Source organism: Ursus americanus, chromosome 28 (assembly GCF_024610735.1).
Source record: "Ursus americanus isolate L20-20 chromosome 28, mUrsAme1.1.p, whole genome shotgun sequence".
Lineage (NCBI taxonomy): Eukaryota > Metazoa > Chordata > Mammalia > Carnivora > Ursidae > Ursus > Ursus americanus.
Window position 1 is genome coordinate 8,725,046 of NC_142154.1, and position 19,899 is coordinate 8,744,944.

At 42.3% G+C, this 19,899-nt stretch overlaps 1 protein-coding gene across 1 annotated transcript in view; it reads right to left on the reverse strand.

Moving 5' to 3' along the window:
- The window catches only part of AGBL1 (AGBL carboxypeptidase 1), a 710,086-nt gene that overhangs the window by 625,060 nt on the left and 65,127 nt on the right, over positions 1 to 19,899 (reverse strand). Inside the window, exons 4-5 of the mRNA XM_045813133.2 lie at positions 17,833 to 17,964; positions 14,143 to 14,236 (exon numbers count right to left, since the gene is read on the reverse strand). Of these exons, the coding sequence (XP_045669089.2) occupies positions 14,143 to 14,236; positions 17,833 to 17,964 (226 nt within the window). The remainder of the gene's footprint in view (positions 1 to 14,142; positions 14,237 to 17,832; positions 17,965 to 19,899) is intronic.

Below are 19,899 nucleotides of genomic sequence, written 5' to 3' on the forward strand. Positions count from 1 at the left end.
TCTACTGGTTTTCCCAGGTGTGATTTATTGAGAAAATTCCTTTCTACTTCTCATTTGTTGAATTTTTATGAGGAAATGGTACTGAATTTTGTCAAATGCTTTTTCTGTGTCTATCGAGATAATCACATGTTGTTGCTTTTTTAGTTTTTTATATAGTAAATTATATGTAATGATTTCTTCATGTTAAATCAGTCTTGCATTCCTGGGAGAAATCTTCATTGGTCTTGATCTTTTAATACACTGTTGATCTCAATTTTGTAAACTTGGGTTAAGGATATTTGCATCTCTATGCATAAGAAATACTGGCTGGTAGTTTTCCTTCCTGGTAATGTCTTTGCCTGCTTTTGGCATCAGGGTAATGCTGGCCTCACAGAATAAGTTGGAAAGTATTCCCTCTTCTTTAATTTTCTTGAACAGTTTATATGCAAGTGCTTATATTTATTCTTTAAATGTTTGGTAGGCTTCACCAATGAAGCCATCTGAACCTGGGATTTTCTTTGTGGGGATGATTTTAACTATGCATTCAATTCTTTTAGTAAATATAGGGCTATTTGGGTCATCTGTTTCTTCTTAAGAGCTTCGGTAGTGTGTCAAGGAATTTTTCCATTTCATGTAAGTTGTCAAATTTATTGGCCAAAAGTTTTTTGTAATATTCCCTTATTATTCTTTTCATAACTATATAACTTGTGGCAATCTCATCTCTCATGCCTGATAATTTGTGTCTTCTCTCACTTTTTCCTGGATCAGTTGGAATAGGGATTTTTAGCAATTTTATTGATCTCAAAGAATCAGCTTTCGATTAATTTTTCCCTATCATTTTTACCATTTCACTGATTTCTATTCTTTTCCTTATTTCCTTCCTTCTCTCTACTTACTTCTAATACTGACCTTTTTCTAAAGATTTCTAAAGGTGGAATCTGAGGCCATTAATTAGCTGGCCTTTCTTCTTTTCTAATATGTACCTGTGATTATATAAATTTCCACCAAGAATGTGGAATCCCAGAGATTTTAATATGCTGCATTTTATTTTCATTCAGTTCAAAATATTTTCTATTTTCTCTTGTGATTTCTTAACTCATTGGTTTCTTTAGAAATATGTCATTTAATTTTTCCAACATTTGGGGCTCCTCAAGAGACCCTTCTCTTATTGATTTCTAATTTAACAGCATCATGATCAGGAACATACTTTATATTTTGTATCACCTGAATTTTTAGAAACTTATTGTGACTGGTATTATGGCCCCTAATATTGTCTGTCTTTGTAAAAGGTCCACAGGCACTTGAAAAGAACCTATATTCTGCTGTTGGTAGGTATTCCGTGAATATCAATTATGTTACATTGGTTGATAGTGTTATTCCAATTTTCCATATCCTTACTGATTTTCCCTCTCCTCATTCTGTCAATTATTGGGAGAGTTATTAAACTCTCCAACTGTAATTATGGATGTGTCTATTTCTCCCCTCAGTTATATCAGTGTTTACCCCCTTTATTTTGAAGTGCTGTCATTAGGTGTATAAATAACTTAAGGTTTTCAAGTCCTCTTGATAAATTGACCCTTTTCCATTATCATTGTATTATCTCTGGTAATATTCTTTGCTCTGAAATCTACTTTATCTGATTATTAGTAAAAGTACTTTAGCTTTATTTTGATTAGTATTAACTTGGTATATCTTTGCCATCCCTTTAATTTAAACTTTATTGTGTCTTTATTAAAGTGTATTTCTTTTTTTAATAATATTTTATTATGTTATGTTAGTCACCATACAGTACATCCTTAGTTTTTGATGTAAAGTTCCATGATTCATTACTTGCGTATAACACCCACTGCTCCATGCAATATGTGCCCTCCTTAATACCCATCACCGGCCTATCCCATTCCCCCACCCCCTCCCCTCTGAAGCCCTCAGTTTGTTTCCCAGACTCCATAGTCTCTCATGGTTCATTCCCCCTTCTTTTTAACCCCCCTTCCCTCTTCCCTTTCTTCTCCTACCGATCTTACTACTTCTTATGTTCCACAAATGAGTGAAACCATATGATAATTGTCTTTCTCTGCTTGACTTATTTCACTTAGCATTATCTCTTCCAGTCCTGTCCATGTTGCTGCAAATGTTGTGAAATCGTTCTTTTTGATGGCTGAGTAATATTCCATTGTATATATGGACCACATCTTCTTAATACAGTGATCTTTTGAAGGGCATCTCGGCTCCTTCCACAATTTGGCTATTGTGGACAATGCTGCTATGACCATTGGGGTGCATATGGTAAAGTATGTTTCTTATATTCAGCATATAGTTGAGTCTTGCTTACTTACGAATATGATTGCCTTTATTCTTCAACTGGGATATTTAGACCATTTACACTTTATTGATGTGGTTAAATATAAATCTACCATCTTCCTATTCATTGTCTGTATGTAACACTTGCTCCTTGATAATCTTTTCTTCTTCATCCACCTTCTTTTGGATTGAGTATTTTTATTCCATATTATCATCATTATTGTCTTAGCTATAACTTTGTTTTATTATTTTAGTGTTTGCTTTAGCATACATTTTTAACAGATCACAGTCTACCTTTAAGTGTTACTGTACCAGTTTACATATAAGACCACTGCAATAAAATACTTGCACTTCTCTCATCCTGACCTTTGTGCTCTTGTAGTTGCACATTTTAACTTTACATGGAATATAAACTCCAGACTACATTGTGATTATTTTTACTGAAACACTTTCTTTTTTTATGATTTTATTTATTTATATATTTATTTATGTATTTATGTATGTATTTCAGAGAGAGAGAGAGTGCGTGCATGTGAGTGCAAGTGGGGGGAAGGGCAGAGGGAGAGGAAGAGAGAGAATCTCAAGCAGACTTCATGCTGAGTGTGGAGCCTGACATGGGGCTTGATCCCATGACCCTGAGATCATGACCCAAACTGAAACCAAGAGTTGGTCATTTAACTGACTGAGCCACAGGCACCCCTTCAATATTTTTAAAAGAGATTAAAATAATAAGCTAAAAATCAAATATATTTACTCACATGGTTACTATTCCCAGTGTTTCAGTCTTTTGAGTAAATATATCTTTTCACCCAATACCATTTTCTTTCTACATGAGGTTTTCTTTTCACATTTCCTGTAATGGGGAAATTTCCTGTCAACTACCAATGAATTCTTTTACCCTCTGTATGTTCGAAAAGTTTTTATTCCACCTGCATTTTGAAAGATATTTTAATGGCATATACAATTCCATACTTTAAAGATGAAGCTCCACTATTTTTCACTTGTATTGTTTCCAAAGAAAAATCTGTTGATTCTTTGTTCCTATGTGCATAATGTGTCTCTTTTTTCTCCAGCTGCTTTTAAGATTTTTTTATCATTAGCTTTGAGCAATTTGATTATGATTTGTCTTAGTCTTCATGTTTCTTGTGCTTGCGGTGTATTGAGCTTCTTGGATTCCAACTTTATAGTTTTCATCATATTTAGGAAATTTAAGCCATTATTTCTTCAAATATTTTTTTCTGTCCCAACCTTACTCTCCTCTCCAGAGACTCCTTTTATACATATATTAGGCTGCTTGAAGTTGTCCCATGATTCACTGGTGCTCTCTTCTTGTAATTTTTTTAATTTTTTTTTCTCTGTGTTTCATTTTGGATACTTGCTGTTGTTATGTCTCCAAGTTCACTCATCTCTTCTTTTCCCAGATCTAATTAGACTTAACTCAATCCAGTGTATTTACCTCTTGCACACTGTAGCTTTCATCTCTACTTCAATCTGTATCTTTTTAAATTATCTTCTGCATTTTAATATATATATTAATTATATAGTTCGAATAATTTTTTAATGTCTGATAATTTTTATTGGGTTCTAGACATTGTGACTTTTACTTTGTTACATGCTGAATATTTTTGTGTTCCTATAAATATTCTGAAGCTTTATCCTGAGACGCAGTTAAGTTTCTTAGAAACAGTTTTATTTCTTCAGGTCTTGCTTTTAATATGTAATAGTCAGGACCAGAGCAACATTCAGTTTAGAGGTAATTACTCCCCACTACCGAGGCAAGACTTTTCTGCGTATTCTACCTAATACCCCACAAATCATGAGGTTTTTTCCAGTCTGCTTTGTAGAACCAAGCATTATATCTAGCCCTATGTGAGCACCAGGCATTGTTCCCTCCATTCCTTTTAGGTGGTCTTTCCCCAGCTTTGGGTAGTTTCCTCACAAGTATGCACTGATCAATATCCAGATGAATTCTTAAAGGAGAACCTCTGAAGTTCTTCAGAGTTCCCTCTCTTTCTCTCTCCCTCTCTCTGCAGCTCTCTTCCTTCCAGCACCCTGTCCCATAAATTCTGGGCACCTTGATGTCTCCAGACTCCCAGCCCTCTCCTCAACTCTGTCCCATCAATGCCAGGAAATCTGCTAGGCTGTATCTTGGGTCCCCTTCTCTGTACTGCAACCTGGAAACTCTCTAAGTCATTAACTAAGGTAATTCAAGGGTTCATCTTTCAGGGATCACTGTCCTCCATTGCCTGATGTCTAGTATCTTTAAAAACATTGTTTTATATATTTTATCTGTGGTTTGGTTTTTTTCAGGTAGGAAGATAAATCTGTCCCCAGTTCTTTCATATTTGCCTAAAGCAGAAGTTGTGTGTATAATTGGGATCATACTGAATTTTGAACCTTACTTTTTCTAGTCAATATTTTATCATAAGCTATTACCACCAGCATACATCATTCCTAATCTATTTTTGTGTGTTGCCATAATACATAATATTATGATGTATAACTATATCACTTTTACTATACATCATCTCCTGTTATCAGACTTTTTCTGGTTATGATATTTCCAATTATAAATACTATGATTGATATTTTTGTGCACAAGTTATCATCTACCTTTTTCAATGATTCTTTTGGATAGATTTCAAGAAGTGAAAAAATTGAGTTAAGGAACAGAAACTTTAAAAAAATATATACATACATCATCCCATCGTTCTCATGAAGGTTTTCTCAACCTGCATTCCTAGCAACGTATATGAGTGCCCATCTTATTGAATCCTCACCACTATCATTTCTCAAAATGTTTGCTACTCTGTTTTGTGAAATTGGTGTCTTGATCTAAATTGTATTTTCTGATTATTGGCAAGTTGAATATTTTTATGAGTTTATCAGTTTTTTTATTTCCTCTTTGTGAATTATATATACCCATTCTTTTATTGTCTAGTAAGATATTAGAGTGTTCCAAATCAATTTGAGTGAGGTCCTTGACCTGACTTTCTTGCAAAATACTCCAGGCCTTATATGAACCCACCATTTTCTTCATAGGGTTTTTTCTCTTCTCTCTCTCCCTTCTTTATTTTTCCTTTTTTTTCTTTGCACTTGCTTCTGTCCCTATCTGGAAGGTTCCCCTTTTATAATCTTAACATCTTGGAAATTCCTTCCCTATTTGAAAGCAAAAGCTGCCTTCTCAGTGAATTCCTCCTTGCCAGTTCCTGGGTAGACTAAAATCTTCCTTCTTCAAATGCCCTATTATAGTATTTATTGGTTTACATGCCGATGTGTGCACATTATCTGTGAGCTCCTTGAGGGCAAGGACTATTTATTTTAATCTCAAAGCTCACACATCTCTGCCAATAACAAATGCCCCAAAACACTTGCTGAATGAATAAACGATTAAAAGAGGGCAACTCAGACAAACTAAAATAACACTGTTCATTCATTCATTCAGCTGGCATTTATTAAATACCTACTATGTACCACCTGAAAGAAATTCAAACCTAGCTTATAATAATTCACTTCTTTTAAATGGTAGTCTATTGTTTTCTAGCCATTTTTCTCATTGGCTCTGCTAAATGTAATGAATGATCACATGAGCTCTAATATTAAAATAGCACCACAGATGAACTTAGAAAGCCTCCAATCTGTTCCCATCCTGCAACCTTGCCTAAATTCTTAAAAGCAGCTAGCTTTAGATGACTATACATCTGCATAATGGTTTCCTTTTGATCCTTTCCTTTCCAGCTAATTGAGTTGGCTTGTCACTGCTAAGTAAGCACATCTCCAGGCACGGCACCCACTCACAGCCCCACAGGAAAAGTAGAGTGTGTTTCCTCCCCCTCCATGTGCTTTATCGTTTGTGATGTCTGAGTGTGGAATCAATCCCTGAAGAATTTGGTAATGGCCTATTAGAAATATCACTTTCCTCGAAGTGAAGGGTGAAGGTCATAAGAGTCTCTATCGATAGGGTCTTTTCATACCTCCCTCCCATTCTTCAAATCTCCTCTCCCACATACTTGTAGGCAGTGGCAGTGTTGTGGGGAGGGTATGATTTACAGGAAGATACAAACTTCCTTGCAAAAGCTCCTTGCTGAGTCAGGCTGGGCTAGAAGATTAACTTCTATGGAAAGCAAAAGTTCCTAACAGCCTGCCTCCAGTCTCCAGGGGAATAACAGGGGCAAATCGATGGAGAGGTACGGACAGTACAGGATTCAGCAGATAAAGATGGAAATTGAGTTTCTACAGAGAACTTCACCAGGATGAAGTGGCACATGTGGCATCATCCCAGGATATGCAGGGTTCAAGAAGGTTTTTTGTTTTGTTGTGTTTTGTTTTTTCCTGAGCCTCTTTCTACACAATTTGATGCAGCCCAAATCAGCACGGCAATAACTTTCTGTCTGCCCCATCTCACGTTATGCTAAGGGGGAAATACCATGCCAGACAGCAGGGGTAATCTGCTTGCTAAGCCATCCTACTTCAATCAAGGACCGGCCATGGAATCTCAGGGCAACCCCATATGCATGTGTTCCAGAGCTCCTCCTCCTCCTCAAGGGTATCTGGTCCACCTCACCCAGGTGGCAGGGGGTCAAAGAGCAGAGAGCAGAAAGTAAGAGCCCTGCCTGGATGCCACTGCCAACCCAAGCCCATCTCAGGCACCAGGGGATTACTTTCTACATTTCAAGGAAGGCTCTCCAACGTGCAGGGCCTCCTGAGGCATAGGGCTTAACTCTAAGGGCACTTCTGGATAAAGATGTTATGAGAACATTTCCACACAACAGGAAGCTGACCCATTTCACAAGCCCAACATTGGGTCAGAAAATTGCTATGACACTGAATGTTTATTGTTGCTATACCATCAACAACTTGAGAACAGGGTCCCCCTTCTGTTGTTTTCAAACCCCCATGCCTACCACCAACACAGACCATAGAATATTGTGGAATAAATGTTAAAAGTCCTACTTCAAGGCATGTTTAATTTGCATTGTGCAGCAGAGCATCTTAGAGAAATGAAGAGTGTCCTGAAAGTAGGATGGAAGGCTTAGTTTGACCCCTTTGGGTTTCAGTGACCTCATCTTAAAATGAAATAGTTGGACCAGCAGATCCTTAAAGACCTTCCAACTTTAGATCCTATGACTTGAATATCTATGAATATCTCTCTAATCAGGGAGAGATCGCTGGCTTCCCAAGAAGCTGAAAGGGCTTTAAACCAACCAACCTAGTTGCCAAGGCTTAATACATGTAGGAAACTATTCATTCCACCGTCAGCCACAGCCTTGGAGTCAGGTGGCAAATGCACTAATCACTCTGTCAGTAAGTTGAGACCATGCTGCACACTCCCAATATCAGCACTGTTGAGGCTGGGGTGGAATTTTTTTGTTCCTGTTCCAAGGTATTTGAGGCCAAGTGCTCTGGAGCACACAGCTTCTGAACCCCTAATGTGAGCCCGTGCCCTGGAGACCACGGAGCCTAGTTATATTGAGTGGAGAGCAGCAAAGTCACACAGCCATTAATGGGAAGGTAGGGAATGAACACCCAGGGAGAAATTCAGAAGCTATTTTGAGAATCAGGAAAATCTGCTTCTTTGTCTTGGTGACAAAGTAGCTGAGTCACCCAATCGCTCAAAATCTCAGGGAACCCATTAGCTTTGGTTGAGTCCCCACTCATCTGTCAGATAAAGTGGAATGGTGTGATGGTTGGAGAAAGCCCAGAAGGCCTGGCTCTGGGAAAACACAGTGATTTGCAGGGGAGGAAAAAGAGGAACAGGACATTTTTTATAGCTCATAAATTGAAGATGAAATCACCATAAAGGACTGCCAATGAAGCAATGCCCAGTAATCCTGCACTCGGGCAAAGCTCAAATGCCAGAGATGCCTTGAGATCAGGCCCTTGATGGGAGAAGATCGCCTAAAAGTATTTTGAGCCCAGGGAGCTACAACAGGAGGGTAAGCAAAAGAATTTGCCTATGAGGCTTGCTGAAGACTGACACATCCGTCTCCTTCTGTCACCAAGTTGTCTGCCTCCGAACCCCTTAGCCCCATAGCAACCCAGGCCCCCAGGAACCCGTGAACCTAAAGAGTATAAATCACAGCATGAGAACCCTGCTGAAAATCAGAGGACACTGAGCGGGTGGGAATATTGGAGATGCTGTCCTCTGTGTGAGTGAGATTACCATGGTCCCAAATGACACACTTCTTGACCTCCTGTGTTCTTTGGAAAGCTCCAGAGAAACTGAAGGTGAGGGATGAAGGAACCCACTCAGCCTGTGGACAGTCCTGAGTCCTCTTTTCCAAAGTGGGACACGATGGTCAGAGAATACAATGAAGTTTAAGAACCAGCTTCTCTGCTGGAAGACTCAACCCATTTCTGATCGATGCTCATGTTTTTGTGGGAAGACAAGCCAGTAGAGTGTGAAGACCTGGGTGGTAGGTATACTGATGACAGCAGCTTCAAAACTTGGGTTAAATATAACGGTGTGACAATCCAATAAGCTCAGAGTGGATGTGGCTGTGCTTTGGAAATGGTCAAGTGGATGAGCAGTGAAAATGGCCATTATTATTACCAAAAACCTCAAATCCATTCTGGAAATGAAGGAGCAAAGGAGGCACGGCTCCTAGCAGGAGGTGTCTGCTTCTGGAACAAACACAAGCTTCTCTAAGGTCACAAGATGATTCAGTCACAGACAAGCAATCCTTCTTCACCTCAATAAATTTTCCTACTTAGTGAATCTGGACAGCACAAAGACAGCTTTGGTGCAGATAAACGAACTTGTCCACAGTAGAACAAGTCAGCAAGAGCCAGCTCACGCTGGCCCGGTGTCATTTCTCCCTCCCTATTGCTATAAAAAACTCCCCCATAAATTCTAAAGCCCCAGCTGAATCAATCGTCAAACCAAATCCTGGAAGCCTATCTCAAAAACTAAGCGAAGTTTTAATGTGAATGCCGTCCCTTGGCATCCCCTCAAACTCAGATCTTTCCCTCCTACCAGGCTTGGTCCGTTCCCCAGACAACGGTAAGGAAGGGAGAGAAGGCTCACAAGTTCTTCCTTCCCTGTAGTGAGTGATACTGTGTTCTCTTTCAAGCGGATGGACTCTGCTTCTCACTCTCCTGGAATGAGTTATTTCCCAGAAGGCACCCTAGTCCCTCCCATGACGGCGTTCTTGGAGGCCTGCAGCATCATGTCCCAGGCATGTTTACGCATGAAGGAACCATGCATGTGGAGCCCGCTTGGGATCAAGGAAGAATGGGTTCATAAAGATGAAATTCTACTATAATGTACACTCACTAAATGTTGCCTTTTATTCATCATTAGATAGGTTATTCACAAAACATTTTTTTAATTGGAGACATTTTTTTTAATTGAATTAAGAGCCTCCCATAGTCTGGGCACTTGGATTGGCCCTGTGGAGAACAGCAAGATAAATATAACTTGATTTCTACCTTTAGGAAGTTTAGAACTGAGAGAGAAGAGAAGACCCTCAGGCCAACATAGTACAGAGTTCAATCTGGTCTATGTTATGAAAATATGAACAAAATGCTAGAGAAGCATTGAGGGAGAAGATTCCTCCTGTCTGGTGAGCTGGAGCAGGTGGGGCCTGGAGAATGGGGAGAATCTCTACCATTCAATAAGGCAGCAATGCCATTGCAGGGCAGGGGAAGTACTGAGGGGAGAGCTGGGGCAGGACAGTGCATGCCACATGTGGGGAGAGTAGGCTGGGAAGAGAGATGAGAGGACGAACCAAAGGATGGAATGGAGATGGGGACAAGTGCGTCATTGCTTTGAAGTCTGGGAAGACCAGGTAGGGAGCTGTAGGAGCAAACACTGCTCCGGCTGGGGTGATGGTCATGAGGGAACAGGTATAAGCCAAAACAAATACATGGCAGGGCAACTATGCCAGCGTGGTGGGTATTTGGGAAGTGAGGAAGGCCAGGCCAGGAATAGCCACGTCCCCTGGGAGTGAGAACGGGCACAGGGCCACAGAGGGTTGGGAGCACTGCTCTGCATGCCCCTTCTCTCTAGGTGTGTACTTAGTGCTTCTGTCATAAATCTCCCCCTGAGTACTATATGGAGACAGGACTTCACTGGAGGACAGCTGCACCACTAATTTTAGGTTTGTGCTGGGGAAGTCGGGCAGGGAAGGGAGGGGTCCAAGTGACAGCACTGGGCATCCGCTCCCACAAGGGCATCTGAGAACAACTCGCCCATAGCTTGCTAGCGTTTGGGGGATGACACTCAGTGGGGCTACTCACATCCTCTGATGTGGTACTTCATCCCCTTCCTGGAAGACCCCTTCAAACCCAGAGATTCTGGCATCCAAGTGGAGTTGAACAGAACTCCTGGGGACATCTCAGCTATTATTTGGGGGGAATGGAGTTCACAGAAGGCAAGTAGTGGCAGAAATCTCCCATCTGCATGCTCTCCTCTGGCTCTGCTGTCTGATCTGAAGCAGCCAGCCAAGTATCCAGTGGTATTTGTATTAATAACAGTATTATGGCACATCAAAGCTCACGAGATTTTTACACATTTCTTAATGCCCACCACAAGCCCAGGAGGTAGGACTTGACATGCACAATTCAAGGAATGTGAAAGCTCGGTGAAGAAAGGTTAAATGAGTCGCCACAGAATCCACTAGAAACAGGGCTAAAATACTGGTCTTCAGATTTCAGTGCCTTCATCCTTACCTGGCTATGGGGGGGCAGGGCAGTTGGGGATAAAGTAGAAAACAAGGCAGCCGTGGGAAAGAATCCAAACGCGGAGGGAACAGACATTTATTTAGCCTTTGAGAGGAAATAGCCATTCTATTGAAGAGAAAGACTCCCCTATCATTAAGCAAATTGTTCCACGAGTATGAGCCATTTAGACGGCAACAAAAATTTAAACAAACTTTTAAGTGTTTATGATCGTCTTACATATGGTGGTTTAGAAATAAAATGCTGGAAAGAAACCATGTAAGACGCTCCAGTGGTGCTTTAAAAGCTAAAGCTCATGTATCGGGATTTAAATCCCAGCTCTTCCACTTAAATCCCAGCAAATCACTTAACTTCTTTCAGCTTCCATTTTTTTCCCCCGTAAAACTGGGGACAGTAATAGCACCTACCTCGCAGAGAAGAGGAAAGAGTCTGGTGGGATAACACCTGCTAAGAGCTCAGGACAAGGCAGGGCACAGCATGAAGGCCATGGCCATGATAGCCACATGGTAGTGGTTGGTAAAGAAACTTCTTCTCTATGGAGAACTGGTTTTGACGGGCACTGGGCTCAAGAAGGGGAAATCATCTTGTCCACATTTTACGGAACAGACCAGAAATGCAGAAATCAGCCTGAGGTCCCTGAAAGCTTCCTTTTGTCATTTCAAACATCCACCCCTACGAATCCCTGGTTTTCCCCATGGCACCTTGATCAGATCTGTGCCTGAATTCAACTCATTTTGTAGCAGAAGAGCAAGAGACATAGTAACCTGACGTGAGTGTCTGAGAAGGGGACTTCTGGGCGTCGTTGCTTACTCTGCCCTAGCTCAGCCTCCACAAGGAAGACAATGAAAGCTATCAGTGCCCCAGAAGGGAGGAGTCCAGTGCCAAGGCTGGCTGGGAAGGCGTCCAAGAGAAGGCACCCACATGGCAAGAAGAGATAACTGGGTTAGACTCCTATGTGGATGGACCTGGCAGACTTCACACTGATTTTCACACAGTGTCACAGGGAGGCGACCAGATACCCCTGAGCTGCCAAACAGATGAATGGAAACACTGCCAGATTAGAGGCAGTCTTGTCGATAGAGGAACAAGATAAAAGTCCATGGACCGGTGCCCAAAGGACATGTTGAGACTGCGGATGTCAGCAGCAAAGGCCCGCACAGGACGAGACACACCACGCGTACCTAAACCACACATATCCAAATGGACATGTGGAAGTTTTAGAGGAATTAATGTACAGTTACAGAAAAATCAGGAAAGCTCACCTTTTTTGGTCACTGGGCTGGTGACTCTGAAGTTCTGCATTCCCTGCTGAGGATCCCTTGGTCGAACTGAACTTCCACTTGGCAGAACACTTGCTCTCCAGAGGTTTCTTTTTTTTTTTTTTTAATAATAATTTTTTATTATGTTATGTTAGTCACCGTACAGTACATCCTTAGTTTTTGATGTAGTGTTCCATGATTCATTGTTTGCGTATCACACCCAGTGCTCCATGCAATACGTGCCCTCCTTAATACCCATCACTGGGCTAGCCCAGTCCCCCACACCCTCCCCTCTGAAGCCCTCAGTTTGTTTCCCAGAGTCCACAGTCTCTCATGGTTCATTCCCCCTTCTGTTTACCCCCTCTTCATTCTTCCCTTCCTTCTACCAATTTCCCTGATATTTCTTCTGTTCCATAAATGAGTGAAACCATATGATAATTGTCTTTCTCTGCCTGACTTATTTCACTTAGCATAATCTCCTCCAGTCCCGTCCATGTTGCTGCAAATGTTGTGAAATCGTTCTTTCTGATGGCTGAGTAATATTCTATTGTATATATGGACCACATCTTTTTTATCCATTCGTCTGTTGAAGGGCATCTCGGCTCCTTCCACAATTTGGCTATTGTGGACAATGCTGCTATGAACATTGGGGTGCATATGGCCCTTCTCTTCACTATGTCTGTATCTTTGGGGTAAATACCCAGTAATGCAATTGCTGGATCACAGGGTAGCTCTATTTTTAACTTTTTAAGGGACCTCCAGAGGTTTCTAAAGTGAGGTACACAGAACACCGACTCCCCCAAAAAGGGGGCCTTCAAACAAGACCCATTTCCTGGCCAAACCAGGTTTAGGACAGGGTGTACTGTGGACCCATCCTGGATATTCTGGATGCGCTCCAGCTTCACAAAGGCTCGGAAAAGACTCACCGTAAAGGAATCTGCATAACTTGGTCTAATCCCATACTTCTCAGTGTGTATTTGATGAGGACTTTTTTTTTTTTTTTTTTAACTGAAACAGAATGTATTTCCTTCTGGGAGACACTGGCGTGGAGAGCCACAGGTGAGGATGGATGATAATGGCATTACGGTGGTGACCCAAGAGAAAAATAGTGAGGTGGAACCAGAGCCCAAGATGGATGCCGAGACGCAGAAAAATCTCATGGCTGGGCATGGAAATGCTACTTCGCCAAATGACCCCATAGATCTCAGAAATTGGCTGAATTCTTTCTAATATTCTTTCAAGGTCCTTGCTGAGTCACTCTCATAAATGATGGATCTTAATGGCTCCGAATATCTCCTCGTGTCTAACCATCTCTCCCTTTTTAAGTTTGTGATTCACGCCACTCCGGCAAGCAGGGCCAGAGAGAGTGGGCCGAGTTTCATTTTCCAATCATAAAAGTACATATCGAAACCAGCACACAACCATGATGGACTACGCTAAGACCCGGATCTCATATCAGAAATTTAACTGGTGGACTCTCGAGATGCCCCGAGGAGCGTCACCTCTGCCTGCAATTTCAAGACTGTCTTTTTTCAGGGCTATGCAAACTATGTAGCGTCACTATGAGTAAAAGGGATACCTGAAGTCTCCAGGCAAAAGACATGGGCTTTTGAGTCAGAGAGATCTGGGTTCAAACCCCAGCTCTGCCATTTCTTAGTATTATGACCTTTGGATAAGGCTCTCTCCCCATGGTTTCCTCATCTGAAAATGAGGATAATAATATACCACTTCAGGGTCATCGTGAGGATCAGAGGAAACGATGCATGGGTGGGGAGGGATGCCCACTGAAACAGGATAGTGATTGCACCATATCTGCAAGGGGGTAATCATCGCTCAACTAGAACACCATGAGAATACACATGAGGCCTTCTCCATCTCTGCACCTATTACAAAGAGGGAAAGAGCACTACAAAAGTGTCCCTACCTGATTATTCGGGTGCGGTTCTGGGTATAAGGGGTGATGACCTTGAAAAGCAGTTCCATTGCTCCATTAATTCCCAGCATGGCTCCCGTGGTCACTGAGAAAGACCAAATCACAGTAGTTATTGAACCATCTGAACCAAGAATTATTTTCAGCAGTACAGAAGAGGCCTAAAAGATAGGGGAGCTCCTCACCTTCCTTGCCAAAGGCCACTGAAAAGCCGAGGAACTTTAGGGTCTTTGCATCCTTGGCTTGGAAGCAAAGAACACCTGTAAAGCATACATTATCTTTCCATACTGTCTTCTCAAAGGGGGCCCGAGCCATGAAACTATATTTTTCATTCCTGATGGTCCAATGTACTTCATTGTATTCTTACTCAGAATAGTCAAAGCAAATGGCAAGCAGAAAATTTTTCTGAAAGTAGATCTCTGGGATTCAATTCAATTGCTTTTGCCCACCATCAACTTCCCCCGTGATACATACACACACGCACACATTACACTCAGGCACACACATGCACTGCCAGTATCTTACGAAATAGTTCCTTAGACACATTTCTGCCATTGGGAGACTTAACAATGAAGAAAAGTCATGGAGGATGGGTTAAGGATCAATCCAACTTGGATTGACTCCTTTAAAACCTTTAGGGGCAAACTAATAAAGAAGGCAGCCCCCTTTCTTTTGCACCCCGGTTCCAAGTTCCCCGACAGCTTTTGTAGTTGGATCTCCCATGACTGAGTCTCAGACTTAACTGTGCCCCCGTCTACTAGCCCATCAAGGGAAGAATCAATTCTTCCTCCTCAGAGGTCACTAGCCTGGGAAATTTTTGCCTTTTTGCATAACTAGACAGTTATTTAAAAAAAAAAAAAAAGACCCATAGATCTGAATGACAGAAAATAACTGACAAGGGTATCTGGTCAACCCAGGGGCTTCAGATACGTATTTTGGACCCAAAACCTCTGGATGCCACGCTCATCTCCAATGATGCCCTGGCCTCTCTGCAGCATCCCCAGTTCCTCACTCCACTCAGCTCACTTTAGGAAGAGCTCTGGTCGTGTCAAAAAATAAGGCGAGCCTCCAAGAGACAAAACGGAATCAATTTGGCAGAGGCAGAAGATACAGTGAAAGAAGGAAAGAAGGGATTTTCCATGGTATGACTCTCCTGTCTCTTTCCTCCACCATAATGTGGGGCTGAAACCAAGGCCTTAGAATGCCCTGTGCCTTGGGCCAGGCTTGTTCCGGGAAATATGAGTGGGAGCAAGGGGGTCACGGAGAAACAGAGAGAGAAACAAGGGAGGCTTATCCTGGCTGGCTCCAAGCTTCGGGAAAGAAGGATAAATGGAAATCTGGGGGCTCTAATATAGTTCACCCCAGTACAGTCCACCAGAGAGAGACTGAGGCTGATGTCTTAGTGATTACAGCGACTGCATGTTCCTGGAACATCTTCTATGCATATGTTCCTCCTGAGGCTGGTACAGGCAGTAACTGCCTGGATCAAAATTCAGAGATTTGGCATCCTAGTCCTGCCCATCAATCTTCCACTCTCGTGGCTACTAATTCAGTCCTTTATTTCTAAACTGGCAAAACATGCTAGAGCAATCTCTTGGCAAATCATTCAGCAAAATTCTAGTATTAAGTAGTGTTAGGGACGAAATAGTTTTAGGAGCACAGATTCTAAACATGGAAGACTTTAGACTTGGAATTGAAAGATGGGAACAATAAGAACCCCCTCCCCTCCCACACCAAGTTCTTCCTTGCTGGCTGCCTGCCCAAGGTCAGACCTCTGGCACCTCCATCAACATCCCCATCAGCCGTAGAGAGCTGCTGAAGGGTTCATTGGCTGTGGCAGCGCCATTATGGCTCCAGCCAACTCCTTCCGCAGATAGGAGCTGCTCAGAAAGCTTTCTGGAACATTCAACAGTGGTTAACAATTCACCAAAGAGACAGCAATCAATCCATGGACTTCGTGAACTCTTCCTGCTTCTCATCAGTGAAGTCAATGTATAGAGAGTGATGGTACAAGTTTTAAAATAACCTTACGGAACAATTCATCGGTACAATAAATGTCGTCTTAGAATATGAGACAAATGGCCACCTCCTCACACCTGCAGGCAACTTCCAACAGTTTTTAGAGCTCCTTGATAAAAGGAATTCTTCAAGATCTCTATAACTGGTATAGGTAACAAGAAAGTTAAGTTATTCGGCCTAATTATTCTTTAGGAAACTAAAATGAGATACTTCGAATCTTCTGCTGCTGGCAAGCTCCAAGTGGGGGTGGCACACCCTCCAGCTGCTCATTAGTGACAGCTGTCCTCTACACAAAGCCACAGCTCCTCACCTGGGTTTTCCTGAATGAAAGATGGGTTTGTACAGATCTTTTCAGCCTCTGCCATTCTCTGATTTTCTGGTCAACATATATGAGTGTGGGAGGAAGTTCTCTCTGTGAACATGGAGTCAAGGACCTCTCTTGTCTTTTCCTGAAAATACTTTATCTTTATGGGTCTTTCATGGCTATTAATGGAATTAATCAATGAAATAGGACCCCACTAACCATCTTAGTTGTTCTGAGGATAGATAGAAGGAAAAGTCACCTCCTTATTCCCCTTAGGTGTGCTTTTCCTATTATTTCAAAGGACTAAGGGAAAAGAGTAGAGCAAGGAAGGGAAACTAATTGAGTAACTACTATGTGACATACCTGTGAACATCATCTCACGTATCCCATCTCCCAAGTCTAAGAGCTCCTATTATCACTCTAATTTTACAAAGGAAGAAACTCCACAGGTTATCTGTCCATGCCATAGGACTCCCAAGGAATGATATCAAAGTCAAACCCAGGTCTTCCTGGTTCTAAGCCATGTTCTTTCCTCTAAAGCATTACATCACTTTCATTGTGCAGGAGAGGGGCTCAGAAAAGAGAAATAAAGTCTGTGCTCATTCTACATGAGATGGGAGGTACAGAATCTAATCTGTTCATAGCAAGTGTCCCCATATGGAGAGTAAACACAAGTTTTGGAGTTAGAAACGCAGCCCCCAAACATGTCTGCATAAACTCAAGCAATTACTTCTCTCTTCTAAGCTGCATTTTCCTCTTCTTGGCTATACAATGGTAGATCTAGATACAGGATTGTTAGGATAATCTGAAATAATCCAAACCAGGAGACAGCAAGTACGTATGAACCAATGTGCTATGATGCATCCAGTTGCCTGAAGACTACGTTGAAAAGCACGTAGATAAAACGAGGTAAAGATGCTTCCGTAAAGGATGCTGTGATCAAGACGTAACTTCAGGGACAAAGTAAGCAGATCTGTAATGTGAGGGTCCTTCCTGACATTGCCCTATGCCTCGAATATGATAAGGCCTGAATAAAGCCCTATGCTCTCTCCTGCCATAGATCTTTTTCCCCTGTAGCACTAATAGAGAGGCTTAGAATACTATACTGCGTGGCTCCCATTCTGACATCTAACTTCAGGAATGAGCTCAAGAGTTCCACCTGGATGAGGAAGAGACAAAGAAAGAACTCTGCACCTCCACAGCCTCTAGAACGTGAGGCTCCTCGTGACTTATTTATCTTGTTGGGACAACATATATCCTCCACCCAGACCCTCCTTCCAACCCTACCCCCTAAATGGTTTCTAGGCGTCCCAGCCCAGGTCTGGAAGCCACCCCAGAGAGCCACGATTTGAGTCACTTACCACTAGAGGCGAACACACGCAGAGCCCAGAGACAGTGAAGGAGGTTCTGGCTGTGGGACAGGTTTTTCCTGGCCAAAATCAATGTCACATCGAGGGCTTCCAATTCCAGTGCCTTCTGTCCAAACTTTTTATCTAGGAACACAAATCAATCCATCTTAGTTGTGTTTCACATTAATTCTGAAGGCTGTACAATGCACGAGGCACAGGAAGGCAAAGAAGGGAGAGGCAAGAGAATGATCATAGCCAATGCGACTTTTCGGATCTAGCGGAAAATGCTACTAAGTACATCCCCATTGGAACCAGATGGCTCAGAAGAGCTAAGGCAGGGTATATACAGGATTCATTCATTCCTCAAGTAATATTTACATGAGGCTTTGTGGGCTGTATGACTCACACACCCTGTATGTAAGCAGATTTCTGGCTGTCCTCAAACATGAACTACAATTTAGTAGGGTATAAATTTCTTCCTTTAAGATAGTTCTGGAATATAGGATATTTAAGGTACATAACATTCAAACACAATGTGTGGAACTTGACTGAATCCTTCTTTTAAAAAAAAAAAGATTTTATTTATTTATTTAAGACAAAGAGCACAAGCAGGGTGAGAGGCAGAGGGAGAGGCAGTCTCCCTGCTAAGCAGGGAGCCTGATGCGGGGCTCAACCCAGGACTCCGGGATCATGACCCGAGTAGAAGGCAGACGCTTAACTAACTGGGCCACCCAGACACTCTGATTGGATCCTTCTTTGAACACATCTGTAATTGCCCCATTAGGAAACATCTGGAGAAACTAAAATGAGTATAAATTATACATGCATTGTTAATTTTGTTAGATTCGTAATCATGGTATTGGGGTTATATAGGGAAATGTCTCTTTTCAAAGAAATGCACTCAAACATATTTAAGAGCAAAATTATATCTGTAATTTTCCTGAATCACTGTGACTCATCTCAGGTGGAAATGAGTAAAACAGTGACAACATCCTAAACCTAGTTTACCAATATCCACCTCGGGACCAAAGGACACCAGCAAAGAGATGGCGACCAAACTCATATGACCAGATACCTTCACCGGAACAGAGGCATCTATTGGGCTCCATTCCTGAGCTGCCAACCTCATTTCCGTCCTTTTTAGGTCAGCCCCTGACAGCCTGCATGGCAGTGGTGAAGGCTACAATCTGACGATGGCAGAAGCTGCAGTGATATAATAATGCCAGTTGCAACATCCAGGTCCAGAGCTTGGGAATCAGGGCCCTGGTACATCCTGAGTCAGTCTGTCTGTGCCTCTCTCTCTTTCTCTCTCTTCTATGAAACCTACATGACTCTAGTTTGCCAGGCCCCACATGCTAAGCAGGTGACACACAACCTCACTTAATCCTTACAGCAACCCTAGAATTAAGGACTGATACCTCCATTTTGTAGATGAGGGATCAATGGCTCAGAAAGGGTAAATAACTTGCCCAAGGGCGCACAGCTAATTTGTGTCAGGACCAGGCAAGAAACTCAGATTTGACTTCCTAGTTTATACTATTTACAACCAAGGTAGAGATGACGTCTCTCCAATCTTTTTCTAAAGTTCATGTGGCCACTCTTTGCTTTGCTGACTTCTTCTCACTCTTCAAGTGTGGGCTCACATGTCACCTCTCCCTGACCACACCATCTTGGGTGAACATCACCCTTTTTTTCCCCTCACAGCTACTAGCTAATTATCGTACTCTGCTATCACCTAGTGAATTATTCACTTTCTGCCCTTCCCCACTTGAGTTAAGTTCCGTGAGAGTGGGCTCCTTATCTGCCTTGGTCACCAGTGTTCCCAACACCTAGCACAGTGCCCAGCCCCAGGAGACATGTAGTAAATTCCTGGTTGAATATTCAATGAATGGGCTGTGTTGGTTTTGTTGAGAACACGCTCATGCAGGTGCTGGCTGATGCCTGGGTCTTTGTCGTGACCTGTGAGTGTTGAATGGACTCAGAACAGAGATCCAGACAATGCAAGGTCAGAGTGCATGACCTGAGCCCATGCTCCCTTGTGGCCACCGCTGCCTGCACTGGACAACACAGGTCCACCTT